A 23,203-nucleotide genomic window follows, 5' to 3' on the forward strand; every position below is an offset into this window, starting at 1 on the left:
AAATGTACATGGGACTTTTAGGACATAACCACTTTTCTTTAGAAACAAGTATAGTAGGTTTTGAGGAGATGATCTGTCAGTTTTTCACCCTTTTCCCCCTTTTTATGAGTAATAGGATTGCTTGGTCATGATTTGTGCTATGAGACATGTTTGGTTGTCTAATCTGCTTGACTTGGTAATTTGATCGCAATGATTCTATCTCAAGCATACTTCAATTTTCTATATTTGGGGCAGGTTGATGCCCAAAACCTTGAACTTTTATGTGAGACACTGACATTGGATAAGATTTTGACCATGGATCATTTAGCCTACAGATGGTGGAGATTGTCAAATAGGTGTGGACTGTGCAAATCCCCAAAAAGAAGGCAAACCAAAGCTGTGTGGTGTCATGTTGTCAGAATATATGGTAATTGTTTCATTCACTCTTCAGCATGATGTCTTCTTAGGCATCATCACATCAGGACCCTGAGAAGCTAGTGGGAGAACTCAGTGATCTATGCTCCTCTATGCCATTTGCTTATGCAGGAGATAAATTCGAGGATCGTTGAAGACGAGCTTCACTGTCAGACATGTATGTTATTGCAATAATATTTTGGTAGGAGAATTTTCAATAAGTATAAAAGGATGAGTCTCTTCCACATGGTTGTTAAGTCTAAATGAACCATTGTTAAACTCACATAGACCAAGCAAGCAGGCTCTCATAGAACTCAATAAGAAGCAATCTTTTATGTAACAGAACTCAAAAATTTAAATGTGCATCATATGGAATCAAATTAATCAGAGGGTCACATATATCAGCTGAAAAAAAAAACCACAGAGATAGATAAGAGAAGAAGATTCTATTTTCTGTAAGGAATGAATATACTCTATAATTTCTTATGCTTTCTACTCCACAATGGTCAAATATATGGGCTCATGTTAGTTTCGATTTAACCTAAGCCCAACACAACCAACCACTGAATTTTTTCCCCCCATTCAAACGTCTGATATGTCAATCCACCACAATAAACTCAGAGCTCTTGTTCATATAGTTCATACGAAAACTCATTGTTGAATGATTGGACATTTACACTCAAGGTTAGTCAAGTTTTTCTAGAATAGTCAATACTCCTTAATCACCCTGTGTATGCCCCCCAATGTGATACTCCAACATGAATTTGGCAGAAATGGTAATGGGAAAGTTAAATACACCCAGAAAAAAAAAAAATCAACAGAAACAGCAGATTATTTTTTCCATTTTTATGTGGGGTGTCCTTGAGGTAGAGCCTGATTTTTCCACTTTTTTCTGCATCAAGAAAAAATAAGAAAATGTTTGTGGACTCAAATACTTACGTATCATGCAAGTTATACCACGAGGGCAGAAGAACCCCTCGCAACAGGGCTTGCAGTTAACAGACCTACGAGGCATGTCTTTTGAATTCTTTAGGTCAACCTTCTGATCAGAGCCAACACTACAAGCCCATCCAGGCTCACATCCAGGCAACCATGAAGTCAAGTTACAGTTCTTGTTAGGTTTCAAGAAGTTGGTACCCTTTGACCCTCTTTCGAAGAAAGTATTGAAGTAAAATTTCATTTCTGCTGCCGTACACAAGCGCTGAGTGAGATCTCCTGTATATCCCGTTGAGTCAATTGTTAGAAATGATACAATAGATGGAGCAAGCACAACAATATACAGGTAAAACTATGAAATCGCACCTGACATAAAATGCTCCTACTTCTAGGATGATGAAATGGCAATTCCTACCGTTGGATAGATAGGTCAAAGACCAGATTGGCCAGGTGTCAAATTGCTCAAATTTGACCATTTTCACCCTCTCATGTAATGGCAACCCCACCCCATGTATGTCCATGTATCCCCTCGTAGTATCATGCACTCTTTTTGTGGTCCTGGATTTTTATGGACTGTTTTGCCACCTGGCCAACTCAAATTGGGATGAAACTTGACATGATGCTAGGGGACCTTGTCTACAAAATTTGATGCCATTGGAGCTGCCATGTGGCAGATATTTGATGTCAGGTGGGTATCAACAAATTGGTTATCCCATAACAAGACTCTGAAATACAAAGAATTAATTCAGTGGAAAACCAAAAGTCAATAATGGATTTCAGTCACTTGATTCATTTAAGAAATTCAAGCCTCTTCCTAATATTTTTTTAAAATTTTGGGGAACCCAATCTTTTCTTCTAGTATGCAGTGCCGGAGAAAGAGCACCTACACGGCAATAACAATCAGCTACCATCAGCTGGAAAGATAATCATGGTAGCAGGACACGGAAAAGGAGGTCATCTGAGGTTGGCATTAAGGAGAATCTTTGACAGGAGAGAGTGATCAAACCACAAGGATGGACAGAAGATGCACATCTGTTCAAGTTCATAATGGGCAGCTAGTAATTAAACCAGGAGTACAGGAGATTCAGACAAGAATGGAGATTTTAAAAACTTATTAGTATACAAATTAAATTAATTGGAGAGGCACAAGAGTTTCCACTAGGACTTCCGCAACTTTTGAGGGCATAATGTCAAGTTTGGACAAGACTGAATATGCCAGGAGATTCGCTAGAGAAGGTTAGAATGATTACAAGTTGGTTTCTTGACATTGTTCCATGTAACATCAAAATGGATTTGGGAGGGAATGGGTCCATTATTAGAGTGGCAGTAGCTAGGTCACGCTGGACTGAATATTCCAGCGGCCTGACGAGTAAGCAACCCGTTACTGTCAAGATTTTCAGCAACCTATCGATACCGGAATAAGTACCTCTGGGCCCTAGCCTGCAATGGCTATACTTACGACGCGGCTCATACCTCTTCCAGTCCGTGTAGATCACTGGCCTTGATGCAACCTACCAAGGTCAAGAAGGAATAGCTGTAGAAACGCAACCCTAAAACGATGCAGAAGATAATGGAAAAACAAGAACAAGCAATGCACACAAATTTACGAGGTTTGGCAAGATTGCCTACGTCCCCAGTGAGATGAGATCCTGCTTCACTATCAATGGAGAATAGGGTAACAGCGCTCGTCCCTCACACCTCTCAGTATTGCTTGCATTGCAGAGAAAGAAACCCTCGCTACAAATATATAGCGAAAAACCCTAATCCGAAAAGTACACAATTACCCTCAAATAAAAAATTCGAGCAGGGGGCTGCGCCCCCTACACCCCTGCCATGCAGGGGGGCCTCCCGCCCCCCTTGCAACCCCCACAGCCCGCTAACCGGCTAACAGGACAGCCGTCCTGCCTGTCGAGGCGCTGCACCAGTACTCTCTAGGTTAAACTATGATGGAATACAAGACATCGTACACCAACAATCTCCACCTTGGCTTGAATTCTGTCGAGCCTCCTGTAAAAATAACCTGCAAACGTCTTCATCCCTGTACCTCATCAGAGGTACAAACACGCACCTATTTGGTGCGACCCTCATCTTCAACAACGAGTACCATTAATCAAGTCCAAACAGGACTCAAACTTCTCTGTAGTAACTGGCTTAGTAAACATATCTGCAGGATTGAGATCTGTATGAATTTTTTTTCAAATGAATACTGCCTTCTGGCACAAGCTCCCTAATCTTGTGAAATCTCACATCAATATGTTTTGTCCTTACATGAAACACCTGATTCTTTGCAAGATGTACGGCGCTCTGACTGTCACAATGTAACATTGTACCTCCTTGCTCCAACCCCAACTAGCAAACCAATCCAGCTAACCAGACTCCTTCCTTGGCAGCCTCAACTGCCGACATATACTCTGCCTCTGTAGTGGACAATGCAACTGTAGACTGAAGCATCGCCCTCCATGATATAGGTCCACCAGCCAATGTAAATACATATCCTGTAGTAGACCTCTTGTCTAAATCACCGGCATAGTCAAAATCAACATAACCCGCCAATTCTGTAGAACTTCCCTTACCACTGAACATAACACCTATATCTTTAGTCTTGCTCAAATATCTGAAGATCCACTTAATTACATTCCAATGCTCCTTCCCCGGATTACTCATGTATCTGCTAACAACACTGACTGCATGAGACAAATCCGGCCTGCTACAAACCATAGCATAAATAAGACTCCCAATTGCGCTAGCATAGGGGACCTGAGACATATGCTCCACCTCCTCATGTGTTGTAGGGCATTCCCTTTCCGATAACTTGAAGTGACTGGCTAACGGAGTGCTAACCGGCTTAGCCTTTTCCATATTGAAATGCTCTAGCACCTTTTCAATATACCTCTTCTGAGTTACCCAAAGTTTACCTGCATTTCTATCTCTAAGGATTTCCATGCCAAGGATCTTCTTAGCAGCACCAAGATCCTTCATCTCAAATTCAGCACTCAACAAAGACTTCAAAGAGACTATATCATGTTTGTTCTTTGCAGCAATGAGCATATCATCAACATAAAGCATCAACAAAATAATGGAATTATCACTTGACATTTTATAATAAACACAACTATCATACTCACTTCGTGTAGCCAATCTTCATCATGTGGGAATCAAAGCGGTTGTACCACTGCCTAGGAGAATGCTTAAGACCATAAAGCGACCTCTTAAGCAGACAAACATGATCTTCCTTTCCCTGCACCTTGAAACCTTCAGGCTACTCCATGTAAATCTGTTCCTCCAAGTCACCATGAAGAAATGCAGTCTTCACATCAAGTTGTTCAAGCTCTAAATCATACATGGCCACCAAAGCAAGTAGTTACCTGATCAAAGTGTGTTTCACCACTGGAGAGAATATTTCATTGTAGTCTATCCCCTCCTGTGCATAGCCCTTGGCTACAAGTCTGGCCTAATACCTTTCACGCTCTTTCTCAGATGCTGCCTCTTTCTCACGAAAGACCCATTTACACCCAATAATTTTTCTTCCCTTAGGTTTTTCTCCAATCTCCCAAGTCTTGTTCTTCTGTAGAGACTCCATTTCCTCCATCATAGCTGCCATCCATTTATCATGTTATGTATCACTCAAAGCATAATAGTAGGAAGATGGATCACCTGTACCTACAGTGAGGGCATAGGCAACCATGTCCTCAAACCCGTATCTCATATGTGCTTTGTGAGTACACTTCCCTTTACCCTTTGCCACAGTATAGGGAACTTCTACTGCTTCATGTTGTCCTAGTAAGTCACTTGATGACGCATATTCTCTTGTTTCTGACTCACCTAACTCCACCTGCACAGTAGAACCTTCTTTATTTTCATCAACTGCTTGTGAATTGCAATTTGACTTCACCATATGAGACTCATCAAACATAACGTCCCTGCTAACCACAACTTTCTATAAACTTGAATCCCTTTACGCCTTTCTTAAAACCAAGAAAGATACACTGCTTAGACTTTGAGTCTAACTTGGAACGCTGCTCACTCTCAACATGTGCATAGGTTGGACAACCAAATATTTTTAAAATAAAATAATCTACTGGTTTTCCTATCCATACCTCTTCGGGAATTTTACAAACAATCGCCTTTGATGGAGACCTGTTGATGAGGAAACATGCCATATTCACTGCTTCTGCCCAAAATCTCTTGCTCAACCCTGCATTCAGCCTCATACTCCGAGCTCTTTCTAGAAATGTTCTGTTCATCCTTTCAGCTACACCATTTTGCTGTGATTTCTTTGGAACCGTGAAGTGACGTGTAATCCCTTTAGCTTTGCACAATTCTAGAAACGACTTGTACATGTACTCCCCTCCATTATCTATTCTCAAGTACTTAATTTTCTTTCCTGTCTTCCTTTCTACCCTAGCCTTCCATTCCTTAAATTTAGTGAACACCTTACTTTTATGCTTCATGAAGTAGATCCAAACTTTCCTTGAGCAATCATTAACAAAGGTCACGAAGTATTTTGCCCCACCTTTAGATTTTGTTGTTGAAAGACCCCATATATCGTTGTGTACATAATCAAGCACCCCTTTACTGTTATATTTTGCAGTTTTGAAACTAATCTTGCATTGTTTCTCGAACACACAATACTTGCAGAAGTTCAGTTTACAAGTTTTCACTCCCTTTAACAGTTTCCTTTTATAAAGCTCCATCAATTCTCTTTCTCCCATATGCCCTAACCGCATATGCCACAGATAGGTATCATTTATATCAGATCCTACATCTGTAGTCACAGATGCTCCATCTGTAACTGTGCTCCCTATGAGTCTGTATATGTTTTCAGTTAGCTATCCTTTCATAACAACCATGACACCCTTAATAACTTTGAAAACTCCACCTTCTGCTATGTACTTGCAGCCATTTGTGTCAAGTGCCCCCAAAGATACTAAGTTTTTCCTTAATTCTGGTATGTGTCTCACATCTGCTAAAGTTCTTACTATCCCATCAAACATCTTGATTTTGATAGTGCCTATCCCAATGGTCTTGCATACAACATCATTCCCCATTACAACATCATTCCCCATTACAACATCATTCCCCATTAGGACAGACCCACCATTATATAGTTGATATGTATCAAACCAATCCTTATGTGGACACATATGATATGAACATCCAGAATCTAAAATCCAATAATCAGAAGGTTAATTCTTACCTGATGATATAGAGAATACATCTCCATCATCTCCATCTGAACCGTCAGCCACGCTAGCTTCCTCAGATACCTTATCTATACCTTTCTTCTTTAAGTCCGCCTTCCTCTTCAAACTCTCTCTCTTCAGATGACCTTCCTTCTTGTAATAGTAACAAGAGACCTTTGTCTTTGCCCCTTTTGATTTCGATCGACTCTTCCCACATCCCTTCTGATTTGATCTCCCTCTATCCTGCTCCTTATCACCTCCGAAAAGACCTTCTCCTTGAGATTTCTTACTACTAGCCTTCTTCTTTGTATCATTGGACATGAGTGGAGCCGCGACTTCATCCATCTCAAGGGTCTCCTTCCCGTACAAGAGAGTCGTTACCAGGTGATCATATGATTCTGGGAGCAACGACAGCAACAGTAACGCTTTGTCTTCATCCTCGATCTTAACCTCTAGATTTGAAAGTTTACTTACGATCTGATTGAACATGTTAAGATACTCTAATAGATCCATACCTTCCTCTATCTGTAGAGAATACAATTGCTTCTTCACGAACAACTTGTTCCTTAAGGATTTCGTCATGTAGATGCTTTCAAGTTTTGCCCATAACTGCGGTGCATATTCGATATCCACAATATATTGTAGGGCATCATCAGAAAGATTCAATCGAATAGCACTTACCATCTTTTCCTCCATCTCTTCCCAATCTTCGTCAGTAATATTTGTAGGTTTCTTCGACTTTCCCACTAACGTTTTCGCCAAACCCTGTTGTATCAGAAGATCCTTCATCCTTTGACGCCAGAGTGTGAAATTGTTCTTCCCATTGAACCGCTTGATATCATACTTGACATTCGATTTCTTCACTGTCATCGTGATAGTACACCCTAGAAAACGGAAACCGAGAGCTCTGATACCAATTTGTAGAAACGCAACCCTAAAACGATGCAGAAGATAACGGAAAAACAAGAACAAGCAATGCACACAAATTTACAAGGTTCGGCAAGATTGCCTACGTCCCCGATGAGATGAGATCCTGCTTCATTATTAATGGAGAATAGGGTTATAGCGCTCGTCCCTCACACCTCTCAATATTGCTTACATTGCGGAGAAAGAAACCCTAGCTACAAATATATAGCGAAAAAACCCTAATCCGAAAAGTTCACAATTGCCCTCAAATAAAAAATTCGAGCGGAGGGTTGCGCCTCCTACACCCCTGCTATGCAAGGGGGCCTCCTGCCCCCTTGCAACCCCCACAGCCCACTAACCGGCTAGCGGGACCACTGTCCTGCCTATCGAGGCGCTGCACCAGTACTCTCTAGGTTAAAATGTGACGAAATACAAGACATCGTACACCAACAATAGCAATGTTCAGGGGTAGAAATAGAGGGTTGCTGGTAGAGAATCAACACAATCTCAATAATGCAGAGATGGAAAGATATTTCAGATAACAGGAATGCTGAGGAAACCATGCAATGAAGACTAGAAGGGAATGAACAAGAGAGGAAAATCAGAGAGCACAAGAACACATCAATGGTTCATCTCACAAACATATGGAGGATTGATGGCACAGAAACACAGAAGCTCAGATGGTGAGAGAAGCAAACATAGGGTGTAGAGAGGAAAGCCTAGAGGTGGTGGGTGGAGGAGTAGAGGGAAATGCAGATTTACTAATAGAGGGAATCATAGATGAATGAAAAAAATGTTATACCTTTTAATTGGAGGCTCGTTAGACAAATCGACTAATTGTTGCATGAACTCATTCTGGGAAACTCAAATTCAAATTAAGTTAGATTCAATTTTTGAACTCCAAACCATTATAGAATGGGATTGACAAAATGATATCTGAGGAGTAAGTTGGCGAGTCTTCATGCCCAAATAGAACAAGAAGGCCATGAAGAGCCAGAGTTCGGATTCATCGGTTCAGGACACGCAAGTAAGAAGTGCTGATAATAAAGAAATTGAGATGGTTGTGGAGAGTCTTGAAATTTCAGTGACTCATAATATCTCATAACTATAATCACTTCAGAAGAGAAGACAACTAGGGTTTTAGAGGGAGAACACACAGAGAAGGGTAGAAGAAGGAAGGAATAAGTAGGAAAGCAAGGAAGAAGAAAGGTTGGGTGTTGGAAGTATAACATAAATCACAGAATCCAATAGCTAGAGTGAAGGAAGGGTACAGACAAAAACAAAGCCAGAATCAACCAACCCCAGGAAAATACACAAGAATACAAGAGGCAGATAATAACTGGACTGGATCAAATAGAAGTAGAGTTTAATTCCATTGGTGGTACAACATTCACCCTTGTGAACTATATTCAATTAAATTGTTAAGAAATCACAGAGAGGAACACTTGGAAGAGAATCAGTAAGGAGCAGAGTTGGCGGAGCTGATGAAGCCTCTTCAAAGAAGCAACTAAATAACAAAGACAACAAGAAAGAGGCTGAAATCTTGAAACCACCTTAGATGCTGTCAGAAGAAGAGATTCAGAGACGAAGGCAAGAGTACAGTGTGGAATCAGAGGCAGCAAATAGGTTAATAAACGAGTAGCAAGTAATGCTTAAGAATTCTTCTCTGAACTAGCTGCTAGGAACAGAAAATAAAGGGTAAGAGACGCGTTCAAATGCTAGCACTTTCCATACAAGTGAGGACAGAGATGGCTTTCTCATGGCGAGGGAGTGAGACTATACTCAATTCCCCACCCATCATAAGCACCGAAACCATGAATGCTCCTGAACACAGTAATCTCTCATGCCGAGCCCATGTGAGTAGTCATGCGAAGGAATCACTGTTGACTCTGTAGAATTTGAAATTGGAGTATCCGAAGTGATTATGCAGTAAGCTTATGTGGCCTTTGACAGAGTGATTGGGCAGATTGACAGCAACTGGGATTTGGCGGCTTTATTAAGGAACTTGACAGGCAATATTCAGTTTGGGAAGGGATGCAGAAAATTCTTGAAATGGAGCTGCCTCGTAGATTAGCTTGAGTTATGATTAGAACTGAATACAATGGGACATTTAAAGAAGATGTCAAAGTTGGTTTTCGGGCTTTGTTTCGAGAGTAGTGATTAATGTAGAAGTGACACGACGTAACTGTACGGCCTTTGCCATAGATTTAATAAAGTACTCTTTCTTGTTTGCTAACCAAAAAGGAAAGAGGACATTGCATGTTTCACAATGTGTTAATGAACAAAAATGAAATCAAATCAATATATAAGGTAAATAAATCAAGAATTGACCCAATATTTAAAATTTAAAATAAATAAATCTTAGCAAACGGAGAGGCTTCTACCTTTTGTTGTCTTGAGGCAATTAGACAAGAATCCCGTATTCGAAGAGAAATTGAACGCCCCATTCAAATCCACTTGCCTGATCAACAGCTAAACACACTCAAACTCTGGGACACAAATACGCCAGCAATGAATAGAAAAGAACATTGATGAATGAACTAAGCTCCTTTTTCTTTTTTTTTCTTAATTAAAGGGGGTGTGGGGGTTCGAGTAACGCACGGATCCTTTATGCAGAATCCCAACTGTTGCTTGATCTCCCCGCTAAATATAACCGTGAGATTGGAGAAACGACTGTATACGAGGTTCGTGAGAAGTGGAAGGACCGCAGGATTATCCGCTTCATTATAATCTCCAACATCTTGGCACCGAACGCACAGCGAAAAACTCAAAAGAATGACAATGAGAATGAAGATAGAGGGCACCCAACAGGTATTAACCCTCTCTCCGCTCATTTCGATCGCGAAGAACTCCAGGAAATGCAAGTTTTAGGGAAAACACTCGAAAATGCGTGGAGCCGAATGCTCAAGTGAAAGAAGAACGAATTGAAGTGACTCCGGCAGTGATTAACCATAGCATTGCTCGTGTAGATCCTCGATCTCTTATTACATCATAAACCTCTGGATAAAATGGACAGAATCCGGGAGTTTCAGAAATGTAAAACGATCAAAGATGATGGTAAGCTCTGAGAAGCGATCGAATTGTCGAAGATCTACTGAAAATAAACAATAGAATTGATCATGACGGCATTTCGAGCGCTTTCTGAGCTGAGGAACCAGAGAATTCTAGGTCAAAGTTTCTGCAAATCAAGGGTTTGAGATGAGCAGCTGGTTTCCAGAGGAAAAGACAATGGCCGGGAGTAAGACACGGCGGATTGGAAGGTAAAGAGAGACAGACAGTAATGATGGGAAAGAGAGATGTTTCAAACACGAAGTCAAAACAGTAGACATTGTTACGCTTTGGCCCATATAAGACATAATAATTACAGCGTATATTCTCTCTAATCACTTTGAAGTACAGTTAAATGGAATCGTAGCAGTGGAGAGTGGGTCCACCTCCAGCAGACTGGAGAGATACTTTGATGTTTGTCTCTGTATCGTATCGGATTGGACTGTCTTAGTCGTTAGACGTTAGTAGTTACTCGTTTTTTATTTTTTTGCTTTTTTGGAAAGAAGCGAGTCGTCAGGGTTTGAAGTCCACGTAAGGGGTGGACAGTGTTCTCCAGCTGTGAAGAACACGTCGTTAAGCAACCGCTCTCACGTCCGGCCCGGCCATGTAACCGGCTCCCTTTTTCTAATCTGAAATTAAACATCGTCAACTCTGTTAGAGGCTTTCCAAAACAAACCCTCGTTGGCTATGTTTGGAATCCAATAAAAGGAAACAATTCAAAAAAGAATTTTGAATTTAAAGAGAGATAGACGCATCAAAATTTTGTCTTATTATATCTGTTATAGTTTTCCTTCTCTTTTCTTTTTTCTTTTTTTTTTTCTTGACTTTTAAGAATAAAAAAAAAATATGTATATTTAAGATATAATGAGATAAAAATCATAATTACATAATAATTGTTTACATGGTTATCTTTTTCTTTAAATTCCTTTTTTTTCTCTTTTATTTTCTTTCAAATATAACATAAATTTGGGGAGAAAGCCAGTATAAGTGATTAATATAAGGTGGTGAAGGAGGCCATTAGTCTATGCAAATAAAGGGTATCAATCGGTCGGGCTCGATTGGGCCTAATTGGGCCTCTTGACTCACATTTTGAACTATCTATAGAATAAATTAGTTGGGTTAGGTCAGGTTCATATGGGTTTCATGCTTTAATCGAACTTCTACTAATTTGATTAATTGAGTCTTAGTCGGACCTTAAACGGGGTAATACACCATTAAGGCCTTAAACGAGATTTAATTGTCTTATATTTTAAAAGTTTCGATTTATTTATTAAATCATCAACAATTTATAAAAAGACTTTGCACTTAATTACATTCAAAATTTGATTTAAGAAAAAAAAACAATATATACCTTATTCTACCCCTTAAAAAAAGATATATATATATATATACACCGTATAAAATGGTCAGGCTAGTAGGTCAGGTTGAGTCAATCTAGTAAACGTATCGAATTTATGGCTTGTACCAAGTTCATTGCTCACCAACTGTGCTACTCCCTTGAGTTTAATCATAAACCTTTGTCATTCCAAATATATACTAAAAAAACATTGTGAAAGATAATGACATCCTTTTAAAAATGTATAATAATAAATTACTTTCAAATTATTTTGAAAGTCCTTTTTAATTCTAAATTTGATATTTAAAAAATAATAATAATAACAAACAAAGAGAGAGAGAGAGAGAGAGAACGAACGGCAATCAAATAAAGATGTTACAAGTTCAAAGTTCTAACTACACATATACATCAATTACAGCTACAGAGCAATCATTTAGACACACACATAAATATTTTAAAAAAATCAATTATGCACAACCGTATATGTACATGGCCATTCCTTTCAACTTTTTTTTTTTTTCAAGCCTTTCAACTGTTGGTTGAGAATGAAAATAGATTTGTAATAACTAATAACACATCCCATATCTCCCCAACAACCGTGTATAAAACCTTAAGCCATAGGAACTCATAACCCACGACCATTAGCCCAACCCCTTAACATAGCGTATCTCAAATCTGTCTAACCCATTGCTCAAGGAACGGGGTACAGATCGGCCGATTTATATATGAATCAATCACGGCCGATCCAATCAAGATAGTATGTCATATCAGCAAATTTTAAGTCAGTTTATGGTTGATTCAAGCCAATTCTCACCTATTCGTATTGGAATCAATAATAACATATTATGAGATTTAGATCCTCTTTAGTCGGGTTGCTCCATCACAGAAGGTGAAAATGTCATCCCTATTGATGCTTCTATGTGCATGTCCATTGGGTTTCGCATTAGTACATTGATGCTAGTCTAAGAGTGTAAGTTTCGTCCTGATGGCCTGAACTTGCCACGAGCCCGAACCCTGTCTAACCCAGTTATGAGGGTCAGCCCGGCCTTGCCGACCCAACCCTAGTTGGATTGGGCCTGGGTGGAGATCTAGGCCCAGCCTGGCTTGGCCCAATTCGGCCCAATTTTAATTGTGATCTATCATTGTGTTAAGTGATAGTGTTCCCCTACCCCTATACCCACATCATGTGTTACACGAGTCACATAATGTGTTACACAAGCTTTACACAAACTGTAAGTATGACTTCAACCCACGTCATTTGTTACACAAACCACATACTCTTACTTATTGAGTTAAGACGACCAAATGGCAAACTATTTCTCACATTTTCTTTACGTATGTTGTATTTGTGTCTCCTATCATGTATTGATATGAACTTTAAGCCATAGGAACTCATAACCCACGACCATTAGCCCAACCCCTTAACATAGCGTATCTGAAATCTGCCTAACCCATTGCTCAAGGAACAGGGTACAGTTCGGCCGATTTAGATATGAATCAATCACGGCCGATCCAATCAAGATAGTATGTCATATCAACAAATTTTAAGTCAGTTTATGGTTGATTCAGGCCAATTCTCACCTATTCGTATTGGAATCAATAGTAACATACTATGAGATTTAGATCCTCTTTAGTCGGGCTGCTCCATCACAGAAGGTGAAAATGTCATCCCTATTGATGCTTCTATGTGCATGTCCATTGGGTTTCGCATTAGTACAATGATGCTAGTCTAAGAGTGTAAGTTTTGTCCTGATGGCCCGAACTTGCCACGAGCCCGAACCCTGTCTAACCCAGTTATGAGGGTCAAACCGACCTTGCCGACCCAACCCGGCTTGGCCCAATTTGGCCCAATTTCAATTGTGATCTATCATTGTGTTAAGTAATAGTGTTCCCCTACCCCTATACCCACATCATGTGTTACACAAGTCACATAATGTGTTACACAAGCATTACACGAGCTGTAAGTATGACTTCAACCCACGTCATTTGTTACACAAACCACATACTCTTACTTATTGAGTTAAGACGATCAAATGTCAAACTATTTTTCACATTTTCTTTACGTATGTTGTCTTTGTGTCTCCCATCATGTATTGATATGAACTTTAGATATGGAAGCAATTATGGAGAATTTGGCTAAAATTTTGCATGTCCAATTGATGGGATATGTGGTGATGTTAAACAATTAAAAGGCCAATCTTATATCCAATTCAATAACCTTGTTTGTTGCAATTTATGGATTAGAAGTGGACAAGGTTGGGCACATTTGTGACCCTTTGTAGGAGAAAAAAAAGGTAGGACGAGTCAAGGTCAACCTGCCCAACCCTAAGCCCGATAGGGTTGGGCCTAAGCGTGAACTCAGTAGGATTTGGTTGGGCCTGGGTTGAGTTTTGAGAACCTAGTGTTGGATTAAGATTTTAAGAAACCCGACCCTATTTCACCCCAAGATGTTACATTTTTTGAACCATCTCCAATATATATATTTTTCCCTTATAAATGAGATAAATAACTACTTACTGAAAATGGGATTTTAAGATAAAACCTCAACACTTTGTTATACTTGGGATGGCCCTATCTCCGTTTTTTGGAAGGGAAATTTTGTATCAATCACCTTAAAGTTGCCTTATAGTTTATTCACTTATTCAAGCTCCCCAACTATTAACCTAGTTTATGATTTATCACAAAGTCAAATCATGATAAGTTTTTATAATGATTTAAAAAAATAACATATTACCATTGGATATTATGTAAGAGTTTTTTCCATTTTCATTCAAATAAGGTTATATTAATAGTCCATCGATCGACATTCTCGGGGTAAGATTATGTAGTTATAGTCATCCTGAACCTCGCACATGTGAGAGTCTCGTGCATCGAGTATGCCTTTTTTGTTTTATAATTCAAATAAGGTTATACTCCCTAAATGAATACATCGATTACCTAATTGCGTATTGCTACATGTTGTATGTTATATTTGGCCTTCTATTAAAGTTCCCGTAATACCAATTAAACGTCATACTATATCATTTCATGTTGTCTTCTAATTGTCAAGTATACTATTGTTTTCCCTTTTTCATTAAAATGGAATTATACTCCCCAACTATTTACTAGGTTACATTGTTGATCTAATTCAATTAATTCAAACCCATTCAATAGAAACCTCAAACCATGGTTAGAGACTCAGGATTCATCTGGATCAAATCGGCATCGACCAAGATTGTTTCCTGATACTGATCCAATCCATATCAAACCACTGGTAAAGAGTGAAAATAAAATGGTCCAAAACACCATTAAAAAAAATTAAATAAATAAAAGAAACCATCTGATATAGCCAAAATAACCTCTCGGTGGGGGGTAATGACACGTGTCACTGTTAGGACACGTGTCCCCCACCAGACGAAGGGCCCAAGGAACCACTCACACCCGAGCACGCTCAATCACCGAGGCACGCCCGCAGAATCACGCGGGGTCACGTCGTCTGCATGAGGGGAATATTCTCCCAGAAGGTTGGACGTATTCTAGTAGGACTCTAAGAGGGAAGAAAGGGAAAAAACCCTAAGGCTGAAGAGCTATATAAGAAGGCACGGAAGAAAGGGGAAGGTAAGTTCTGAGACTCTCGCCATTACCCACTTATTAAACTGTGCCGCCGACCCTGATTTGAGCGTCGGAGGATTAACCCCAGACAAAGTTCTGGGCCTCCGTCGTCTGTGTTTGTGTAGGTTGGACCAGCGGGGTTTTTGGCAGCAACAGATTGGCGCCGTCTGTGGGAACGACGGTAATGGTGGGGAGAACCTACAACCGAAGAAGGACGAGAGCGACGTCCAACGTAGACATGGGGGAAGAACCTTCAGGGGAGCTTCCTCCCTCGGCCGAGACTGGACGGGAAAGGGGTCATGATGACCGGGAAGTGTCCGTCAGATGCCAGCGGTCGGCTGAATATTCAGTACGGGAAGGCAGCGACCATCAGCCTCCCGCGGCCCAGGAGTACGTGACAAGCCAGCAGTTCGAAGACCTCCAGAATAAATATAACCGGATGGCAGAGACTATGAGGGAGGTCTCCAAAGCTGTCTCCCATAAGACCGGCGGAGCACCCCCGGGGACTCACGTCCAGTTCGAGAGGGCTCGAGAAGAAGATCGAAGCAGTACGGGATCGACGAGGGCCGGCCGCGATCCCCGAAACCGAGCAAGGGAGAGTCCCGCGCCCCGAAGTAGGACGCGACGCGCCGCCAGAGACCCGCATGGGGATCAGCACCAAGGAGACAAACAGAGGTCCGAGGACTCGGGATTAAAGAGGATGATCTTAGACCTGAAGGACGAGATCAGAAAGGTGGCAGAAAACCAGACTGGGAACCGCGAGCCCGACCTCACCAATGATACGGCCTTAGCTGACGAGGTCATGAGGGACCCGCTCCCGGTCGGTTTTCGCCTGCCTAAGTACGATACCTATGACGGGTCGGGGGACCCCGTCGATCACTTGGAAGGCTTTAAGGTCGCCATGCAATTTCATCGCGTCTCGGAAAATATTATGTGTCGGGCCCTCCCATTGACGTTCAGGGGGGCGGCGAGGCTGTGGTATAACCGACTACCGACGAAGTCGATCCACAGCTTCAGCGACCTGAGCTACTTCTTTGTGAAGGGGTTCTCTAGTAGCCAGCCCCTCCAAAAGACTACGTTGAACCTAACCAACGTCAAACAGCAAGAAGGGGAATCGTTGCGGAATTACATGAAGCGATTCCAACAAGAAAAGATCACGATCAGGGGCCTTGATCCGAAGGAGGAGTTCACGGCCCTGCTAGGTGGCGTCAAGGACAAGGAATTGAAGAGGTCCCTGGCGAAGCATACGCCTAGAGATCTGACCGAGCTGAGGGCGCGATGCGATAAGTATATCCAAATGGAGGAAACCCTCCAGGCAGATGAAGAAGTCGAAAGGAAGGCGGCGAGGAAGAGACCCTTAAGGGTTGATGATAAACCCATCGAAGAAGGAAAAAGACGAAAGTCCGAGCGCAGTCGGGCCCCCAGTCCACCGAGGAAGTTTGAGAGGTATGCACCCCTGAACCGAAGACGAACAGAGGTGTTAATGCAGATAAAAGATTCTCCAGATGCCAGGGCCATGAAGTGGCCAGGAAAGATGGGGCGACATCCCGAAAGACGCAATGTGGATAGATACTGCCACTTCCACAGAGACCACGGCCATGACACCGAGGACTGTTGGCATCTCAAGGGGGAGATAGAAGGAATGATCAGAAGGGGATACTTAGGCAGATTTGTAGACCGGGAGAAAGAGCTGGCTCCAGAAGGCACTGGCCGGAGAGATAACCGTCGGAGAGATGGTGGAGGTCGGTATGAAAGAGGGGGTCTCGCCCGCAGAAGAAATCAAGAACAGCGGAGGAACCAGACACCAGAGGAAGATGGACGCCGGCCTCGAGAGGAGAACAAGAGCCCAACAAGAGTTATAGCAACCATCTGTGGAGGCCCGGCCGCCGGAGAGAGTTCGGTCTCTGCCAGGAAGGCGAAGGCCTACGCGAGGAGCGTACATGTGGCAGAATGGTCGAACAAGAAGGCAAAGACGGGGACGGTCATCTCCTTTTCAGACGATGATCTGGAAGGGGTACAGACCCCGCATGACGATGCCTTGGTCATCGCCATGACTATAGGAGATTGCAAAGTAAAGAGGATCTTAGTGGACAACGGCAGCTCAGCTGATATCCTGTTCCTCGAAGCTTTCCGGAAGATGGGGCTCGACGAAGGAAAGTTAAAAAAGGTCGAACACCCGCTGCAAGGATTCTCTGGCACCCCGGTGAAGGTGGAAGGGTCGATAGAGCTGCCGGTTCGAGCTGGCACCGGAGATCGCCAGGCGACGGTGATGATCAACTTCCTGGTAGTGAGCATTACATCAGCGTATAATGCCATACTAGGAAGAGTCGGGTTGAATCTGTTAAAGGCCATCGTCTCCACCCCCCATCTCAAAATGAAGTTCCCAACTAAGAATGGCGTCGGGGAGTGTCGGGGTGATCAGGAGACGTCCCGAAGATGTTACGCCACTACCCTCTGGGGAAAAGAAAAGGCGGGTGAGACGCTCCCAATAGAGGATCTACGTGATGATGTCAGCTATCAACGGGAAGAGCCGGCCGAAGATTTGGTGCAAGTTGAAGCTGAAGAGGGAGACGACACCCGGCAATTCCAGATTGGGGCTACCATGCGAGGGCCGCAACAAGAAAGACTCGTCTCATTCCTGCGGAGCAACGCTGACGTATTCGCTTGGTCGGCATCGGATATGCCCGGGATCGACCGAGAAGTAATAGAACATCACCTGAACGTTAGCCCCATGAAGAAGCCGGTGCAGCAGAGGAAAAGGACGTTCGCCCCAGAAAGACAGAAGAAGATAAACGAGGAAGTGGAAAAGTTACTGAAGGCCCGGTTCATCCGAGAGATCCAGTACCCGGAGTGGATATCTAACGTGGTGATGGTCCCGAAGGCAAACGGGAAGTGGAGGATCTGCATCGACTTCACTGACCTGAATAAGGCCTGCCCCAAGGATGCATACCCCCTGCCAAAGATAGACCTGCTCATCGACGCGACGGCGGGATACGAGACGCTGAGTTTCATGGATGCATACTCGGGGTACAACCAAATCAAAATGGCCGAGGCTGATGTCCCGAAAACGTCCTTCATAACTGAGGGAGGGTTGTACTGCTATGAGGTCATGCCTTTCGGACTGAAGAACGCGGGGGCCACCTACCAGAGGTTGGTGAACAAAGTTTTTAAAGGGCTAATCGGCAAGACCATGGAAGTGTACGTGGATGACATGCTCGTGAAAAGCCTGAAGGCAGAAAGGCACATCCAAGACTTGGAAGAGGCGTTCCAAGTGCTACGACGGTACGGCATGAAGCTGAATCCAGCAAAATGTGCCTTCGGAGTAGCCTCGGGGAAGTTCCTCGGCTTCATCGTTTCAGAGAGAGGAATCGAAGCCAACCCAGTTAAAATACAAGCCATTCGGGACATGAGGTCACCCCAGAACGTAAAGCAAGTCCAGGAGCTGACGGGTCGGGTAGCTGCCCTAGGAAGATTTATGTCCCGGTCTGCTGATAGATGCCTTCCTTTCTTCAAGGCGCTGAAAGGGGCTAAAAGGTTCGAGTGGACGGAGGAGTGCGAAAGATCTTTCGAGCAATTGAAGGAGTACTTGGCCGCACCCCCACTGCTGACAAAGCCGAACACCGGAGATGTCCTGCAGTTGTACTGACGAAAGAGGAAGGAAAGCAACAACGGCCAATATACTACGTCAGCCGAACCCTTTTAGATGCCGAGACAAGATACCGAAAGGCGGAAAAAGTGGCGTACGCCCTCGTGACGGCGGCAAGGAAGCTGAGGCCATATTTTCAGTCACATACGGTATGCGTACTCACTGACCAGCCTCTGAAGAAAATATTGCAACGGCCAGATATGTCCGGTCGTCTAGTAAATTAGGCCATAGAGCTAGGAGAGTTCGACATCCAGTACAAGCCGAGGACCGCAATTAAAGCACAGTCCCTCGCAGACTTCATAGCGGAGACGACGATTCCCGATGACCCGCAGGAATCTCCCGAGGGACGAGCGGATGAGACTTGGACGCTGTATGTGGATGGGGCCTCCAACAGCGATGGGAGTGGCACTGGGATTGTGCTGGTAAGCCCCGAAGGCTTCAAAGTAGAGTGCGCCCTACGGTTCGACTTCGACGCCTCCAACAACGAAGCGGAGTACGAAGCGATAATAGTCGGAATTAATCTGGCTCGGGCTTTGATGGTGAAGGAACTAGTAGTAAATAGCGACTCCCAACTCGTCGTGCGACAAGTGAATGGCGAATACGAGGCCAAAGAGCAGAGGATGGCCGAGTACTTGAACACGGTGCGAGAAAGGTCAGCGGTTTTCAAGGAATTTGAGGTAAAGCAAGTGTCACGAGAAGAGAATGCTAGCGCAGACGCGCTGTCGCAGCTGGCCACTTCCGACTCCGCGGAACTTGGGCGAACGGTGTATTTCGAAGTACTACCACGGCCAAGCATCGAGAAACCCCACGAGGTGTTACCCGTAGGTGAAAACGGCCGAGGCTGGATGGACGCCATAATAGAATACCTCAAGGAGGGGAAGCTCCCAGAGAACAGGGACGAAGCAAGAAAAGTAAGAATGAGGTCGGCACGCTTTTTTCTGAAGGATGACACGCTGTACAAGATAGGGTTTACCTCACCGTACCTCAAGTGCCTGGATTCGTCCGACGGCGAGTACGCGCTCCGGGAAGTGCATGAAGGAATATGTGGCCAACACCTTGGGGCTCGGGCCCTGGCTCACAAAGTGCTAAGGCAGGGCCTGTACTGGCCGACAATGAGGAAGGACGCGGAAGCACTGGTCAGGAAATGCGTCAAGTGCCAGATGTTCACCCCCGTGCCTAGGCTACATTCTACCGAGCTGTCGCCCTTATCTAGCCCAGTACCGTTCGCCATGTGGGGGATGGACATCCTAGGCCCGTTCCCCTTGGCCACGAGACAAAGGAAGTTTGTGGTGGTGGCAGTCGACTACTTCACGAAATGGGCAGAAGCCGAAGCCCTAGCAACGATAACAGAGAAGAACATAAGGGACTTCTTCCAGAGAGCGGTGGTATACAGATTCGGAATCCCCCAGGTCGTGGTTACGGATAATGGCACTCAGTTTGCCAATCCAACCTTCGACGCATTTCTGTGAAGCCCTCGGCATCAATCACAGGAAAACCTCCGTCGGGTATCCCTCGACCAATGGACAAACAGAAGTAACCAACCGTACGTTACTCCAAGGGATAAAAAAGAGGCTAGATAATGCCAAAGGACTATGGGCAGACGAGTTGCACCACATTCTCTGGGCCTACCGCACCACTGAGAGGTTAGCTACCGGAGAAACACCCTTCATGTTAACATACGGCACTGAAGCTGTACTCCCAGTGGAGATAGGGGCTATTACACATCGGATTCGGTACTACAACGAAGACGAAAATGACAATGGACTCCGGGCAAATTTGGACCTCTTGACAGAAACCAGAGAAGCTTCACAGGAAAGGATGGCCGCCTACCAACGGAGGATCGCCAGGCACTACAACACCAAAGTCCGGAAGAACGAGTTTAGGCAGGGCGACCTTGTCCTCAGAAGGGCGGAAGTGTCGGACCCAAGGCATCAAGGGAAGCTAGACCCAAGCTGGGAAGGCCCCTACAGAGTCTCGAGGGTAATACGACTAGGGTCCTACCACCTAGAGACTACGGGGGGAGTAAGGGTACCCCGATCGTGGAACTCAGATAATCTAAGAAAATTCCACCAGTAGTAAAGTGGCTCTGTTAGTTTTTTTCCGTCTGTAGTTCTTTGCAATTATTGCTCTTCTGAACCTTTTAAATTGTAATTCATCTTGAAATCCGAAAGATTTAATTCATGAATAATACGAGAGCTGGTTTACGGCAACTGAGGATCCTCCAGGCTGATTACCTCTAACTTTGAGGAACGGATGACTGAAGGTCCACATCTTGGAGGCTCAATCACCCCTTCGGCTTGGAGTTCGGCCATAGCCGAACAGACCTGACCGAAGGGGTACCATCTAACAGACCCTTCGGCTGCAGCCGAGGGTATCTTCGGTGATTCGGTGATCCTGATTGTTGGGCGGTCGACCTTCGGTGAACCCTTCGGCCAGAGCCGAGGGTACACAACTGGTAGGTGGTTGCCATCGAATGGACCACCTTCGGCCATAGCCGAGGGTACACAACTGGTTGGTGGTTACCATCGAATGGACCACCTTCGGCCAAGGTCCTGATTCATGCGATTGACAAACCCTTCGGCTGGAGCCGAGAGGGAAAACACTTGTAAAATATTGCCAGTGATTACAGGGTCGGCCTTCGTCTGACTTGCTAACAGGTCGACCCTCGGCCAAGTCTCGGGGCCATGCGCCTATGGACAACTAGGGTTTCGGCCCTTTGCAATTATTTATGAATCAAAGATCAAATGAACAAATGAAGAAAGATATCGCATTCATAAAAGCCCGAAGGCTAGTTACATATGAAGCCCGAAGGCAAAAGATTACACTAGAGCCCGAAGGCTAGTTACATATGAAGCCCGAAGGCGAAAGACTACAAAAAAGCCCGAAGGCTAGTTACATGGCAAGGGGGTAGGCTGCGCTGAGAGCCGAGGCCACCTTAAGGAGCATCTGTCGGGTTCACGGCCTCGTCTTCGGCGGGGAGTGCCTCCTGGTCCGAACCCCCACGACCAGGGGTCGGAGGGACTTCCCTTTGCGGCTGGATCTCACCTTCCTCGCTGCCGCCTCCACCGTCGGCGTCGGCAACCTGGGTGGCCGATGGCACCGCCTCCACATCGTCGTCCTCAAAGACGAGGCCGCTGTCTGCAAAGGAAACCCCAGGGTAGTGCCCGAGGACCCAGTCTCGGACCTCGGTAGCACCCATGGTGTACCCTGGGGCGATGGCGTTCGTGATCTCCTCCTTGAAGGCCTCGGAGACTCGATACTTCTCGACCCCTCGGGCTTCGGCTTCCAGAAGGCGTGCCCTCATTTGCGACTTCAGCTCCGAGAGCTTCCGTTCGCACTCTCGGCGCTCGAGGGCTAGCTCACACTCCAGGTGCTCCACCTTCTCGAGGAGGATGGAGCGCTCGTTGTCTAGGGAGACCTTCTCCCTCTCGCTGGCTTCGAGCTCCCGACTCATGGCCTCGGCTCGGAGGACCAGCTGACCCATCTGGTTCTGAGCCTGCACAAAGCACCGAAGGTTAGAGTAAAAAATATATACATATATAGCACAAGTAGAAAAGAGGCAGGAAGACCGAAGGTTAAAGAGGACCGAGGCTTACCCCTGCCATGAAGATGCACGCCGAGGTGAGCAGCGCCGCCGTCCCTTGCTTCTGGGCTTCTGTGGCGTCTCGGGGGAGACTTCCCTTCGTCACTAACTCTCTGGCAACCCGTCCGACGGTCAGAGAGTCGTCTTCCTTCACCGACCACTCTGGGATGAACCCCACCTCGGCCCTCGACGACGGGACCTTCGGGCCTCGAGAGGCATTAGCGGACGGAGGGCCTTGAGCCAGACCGTCTCTGGGAGCGGCGAGGGCTTGGACAGCCTCGGCAGTCGACCCCTCCACCCTGGGCCTCTTTCTCGGGGTCTCAGAGGACGGGCCCGCCTTTTCTTTCCTTTTGGACTTCGGCTGCTGGGGGGCGTCACGGGCCTTGGCTTCCTTAATTTTTGCCTGTCTTGCGGCGGCGGCGGCCTTGGCCTCGGCTCTGGTAACTTGCACTGCAAGAAGACACAAGAGGTATTAGTACGAAGGACCGACACTCGAAGGAAGAAGACGAAGTCTAGCCTAACTCACCCGGGCTAAGCCCGAACTTGAAGAGGATGGCGTCGGACTTGAGGCAGTCGGCCTC

The 23,203-nt window shown here is 44.6% G+C and overlaps 2 protein-coding genes across 3 annotated transcripts in view; both read right to left on the minus strand.

The window, feature by feature from the left end:
• The window catches only part of LOC122057801 (ABC transporter G family member 28-like), a 49,045-nt gene extending 38,314 nt beyond the window's left edge, over positions 1-10,731 (minus strand). Inside the window, exons 1-3 of one of the 2 annotated variants that reach the window (XM_042620073.1) lie at positions 10,020-10,728; positions 9,803-9,879; positions 1,333-1,608 (exon numbers count right to left, since the gene is read on the minus strand). In XM_042620073.1, coding sequence (XP_042476007.1) covers positions 1,333-1,608; positions 9,803-9,879; positions 10,020-10,252 — 586 coding nt within the window. In that variant the 5' untranslated portion in view covers positions 10,253-10,728. Of the gene's footprint in view, positions 1-1,332; positions 1,609-9,802; positions 9,880-10,019 lie in introns of both variants that reach the window. The other variant, XM_042620074.1, reaches the window with a different exon arrangement.
• Positions 10,732-21,788: 11,057 nt separating this feature from the next.
• Positions 21,789-23,196, minus strand: LOC122057112. Its single transcript, XM_042619115.1, has 2 exons — positions 22,636-23,196; positions 21,789-22,535 (listed from the first exon to the last, which is right to left on the minus strand). Exons 1-2 carry the CDS (start codon positions 22,642-22,644, stop codon positions 21,975-21,977), a joined length of 570 nt encoding a protein of 189 aa, XP_042475049.1. The 5' UTR covers positions 22,645-23,196; the 3' UTR covers positions 21,789-21,974.
• Between the last annotated feature and the right edge of the window lie 7 nt (positions 23,197-23,203).

Source organism: Macadamia integrifolia, chromosome 12 (assembly GCF_013358625.1).
Source record: "Macadamia integrifolia cultivar HAES 741 chromosome 12, SCU_Mint_v3, whole genome shotgun sequence".
Lineage (NCBI taxonomy): Eukaryota > Viridiplantae > Streptophyta > Magnoliopsida > Proteales > Proteaceae > Macadamia > Macadamia integrifolia.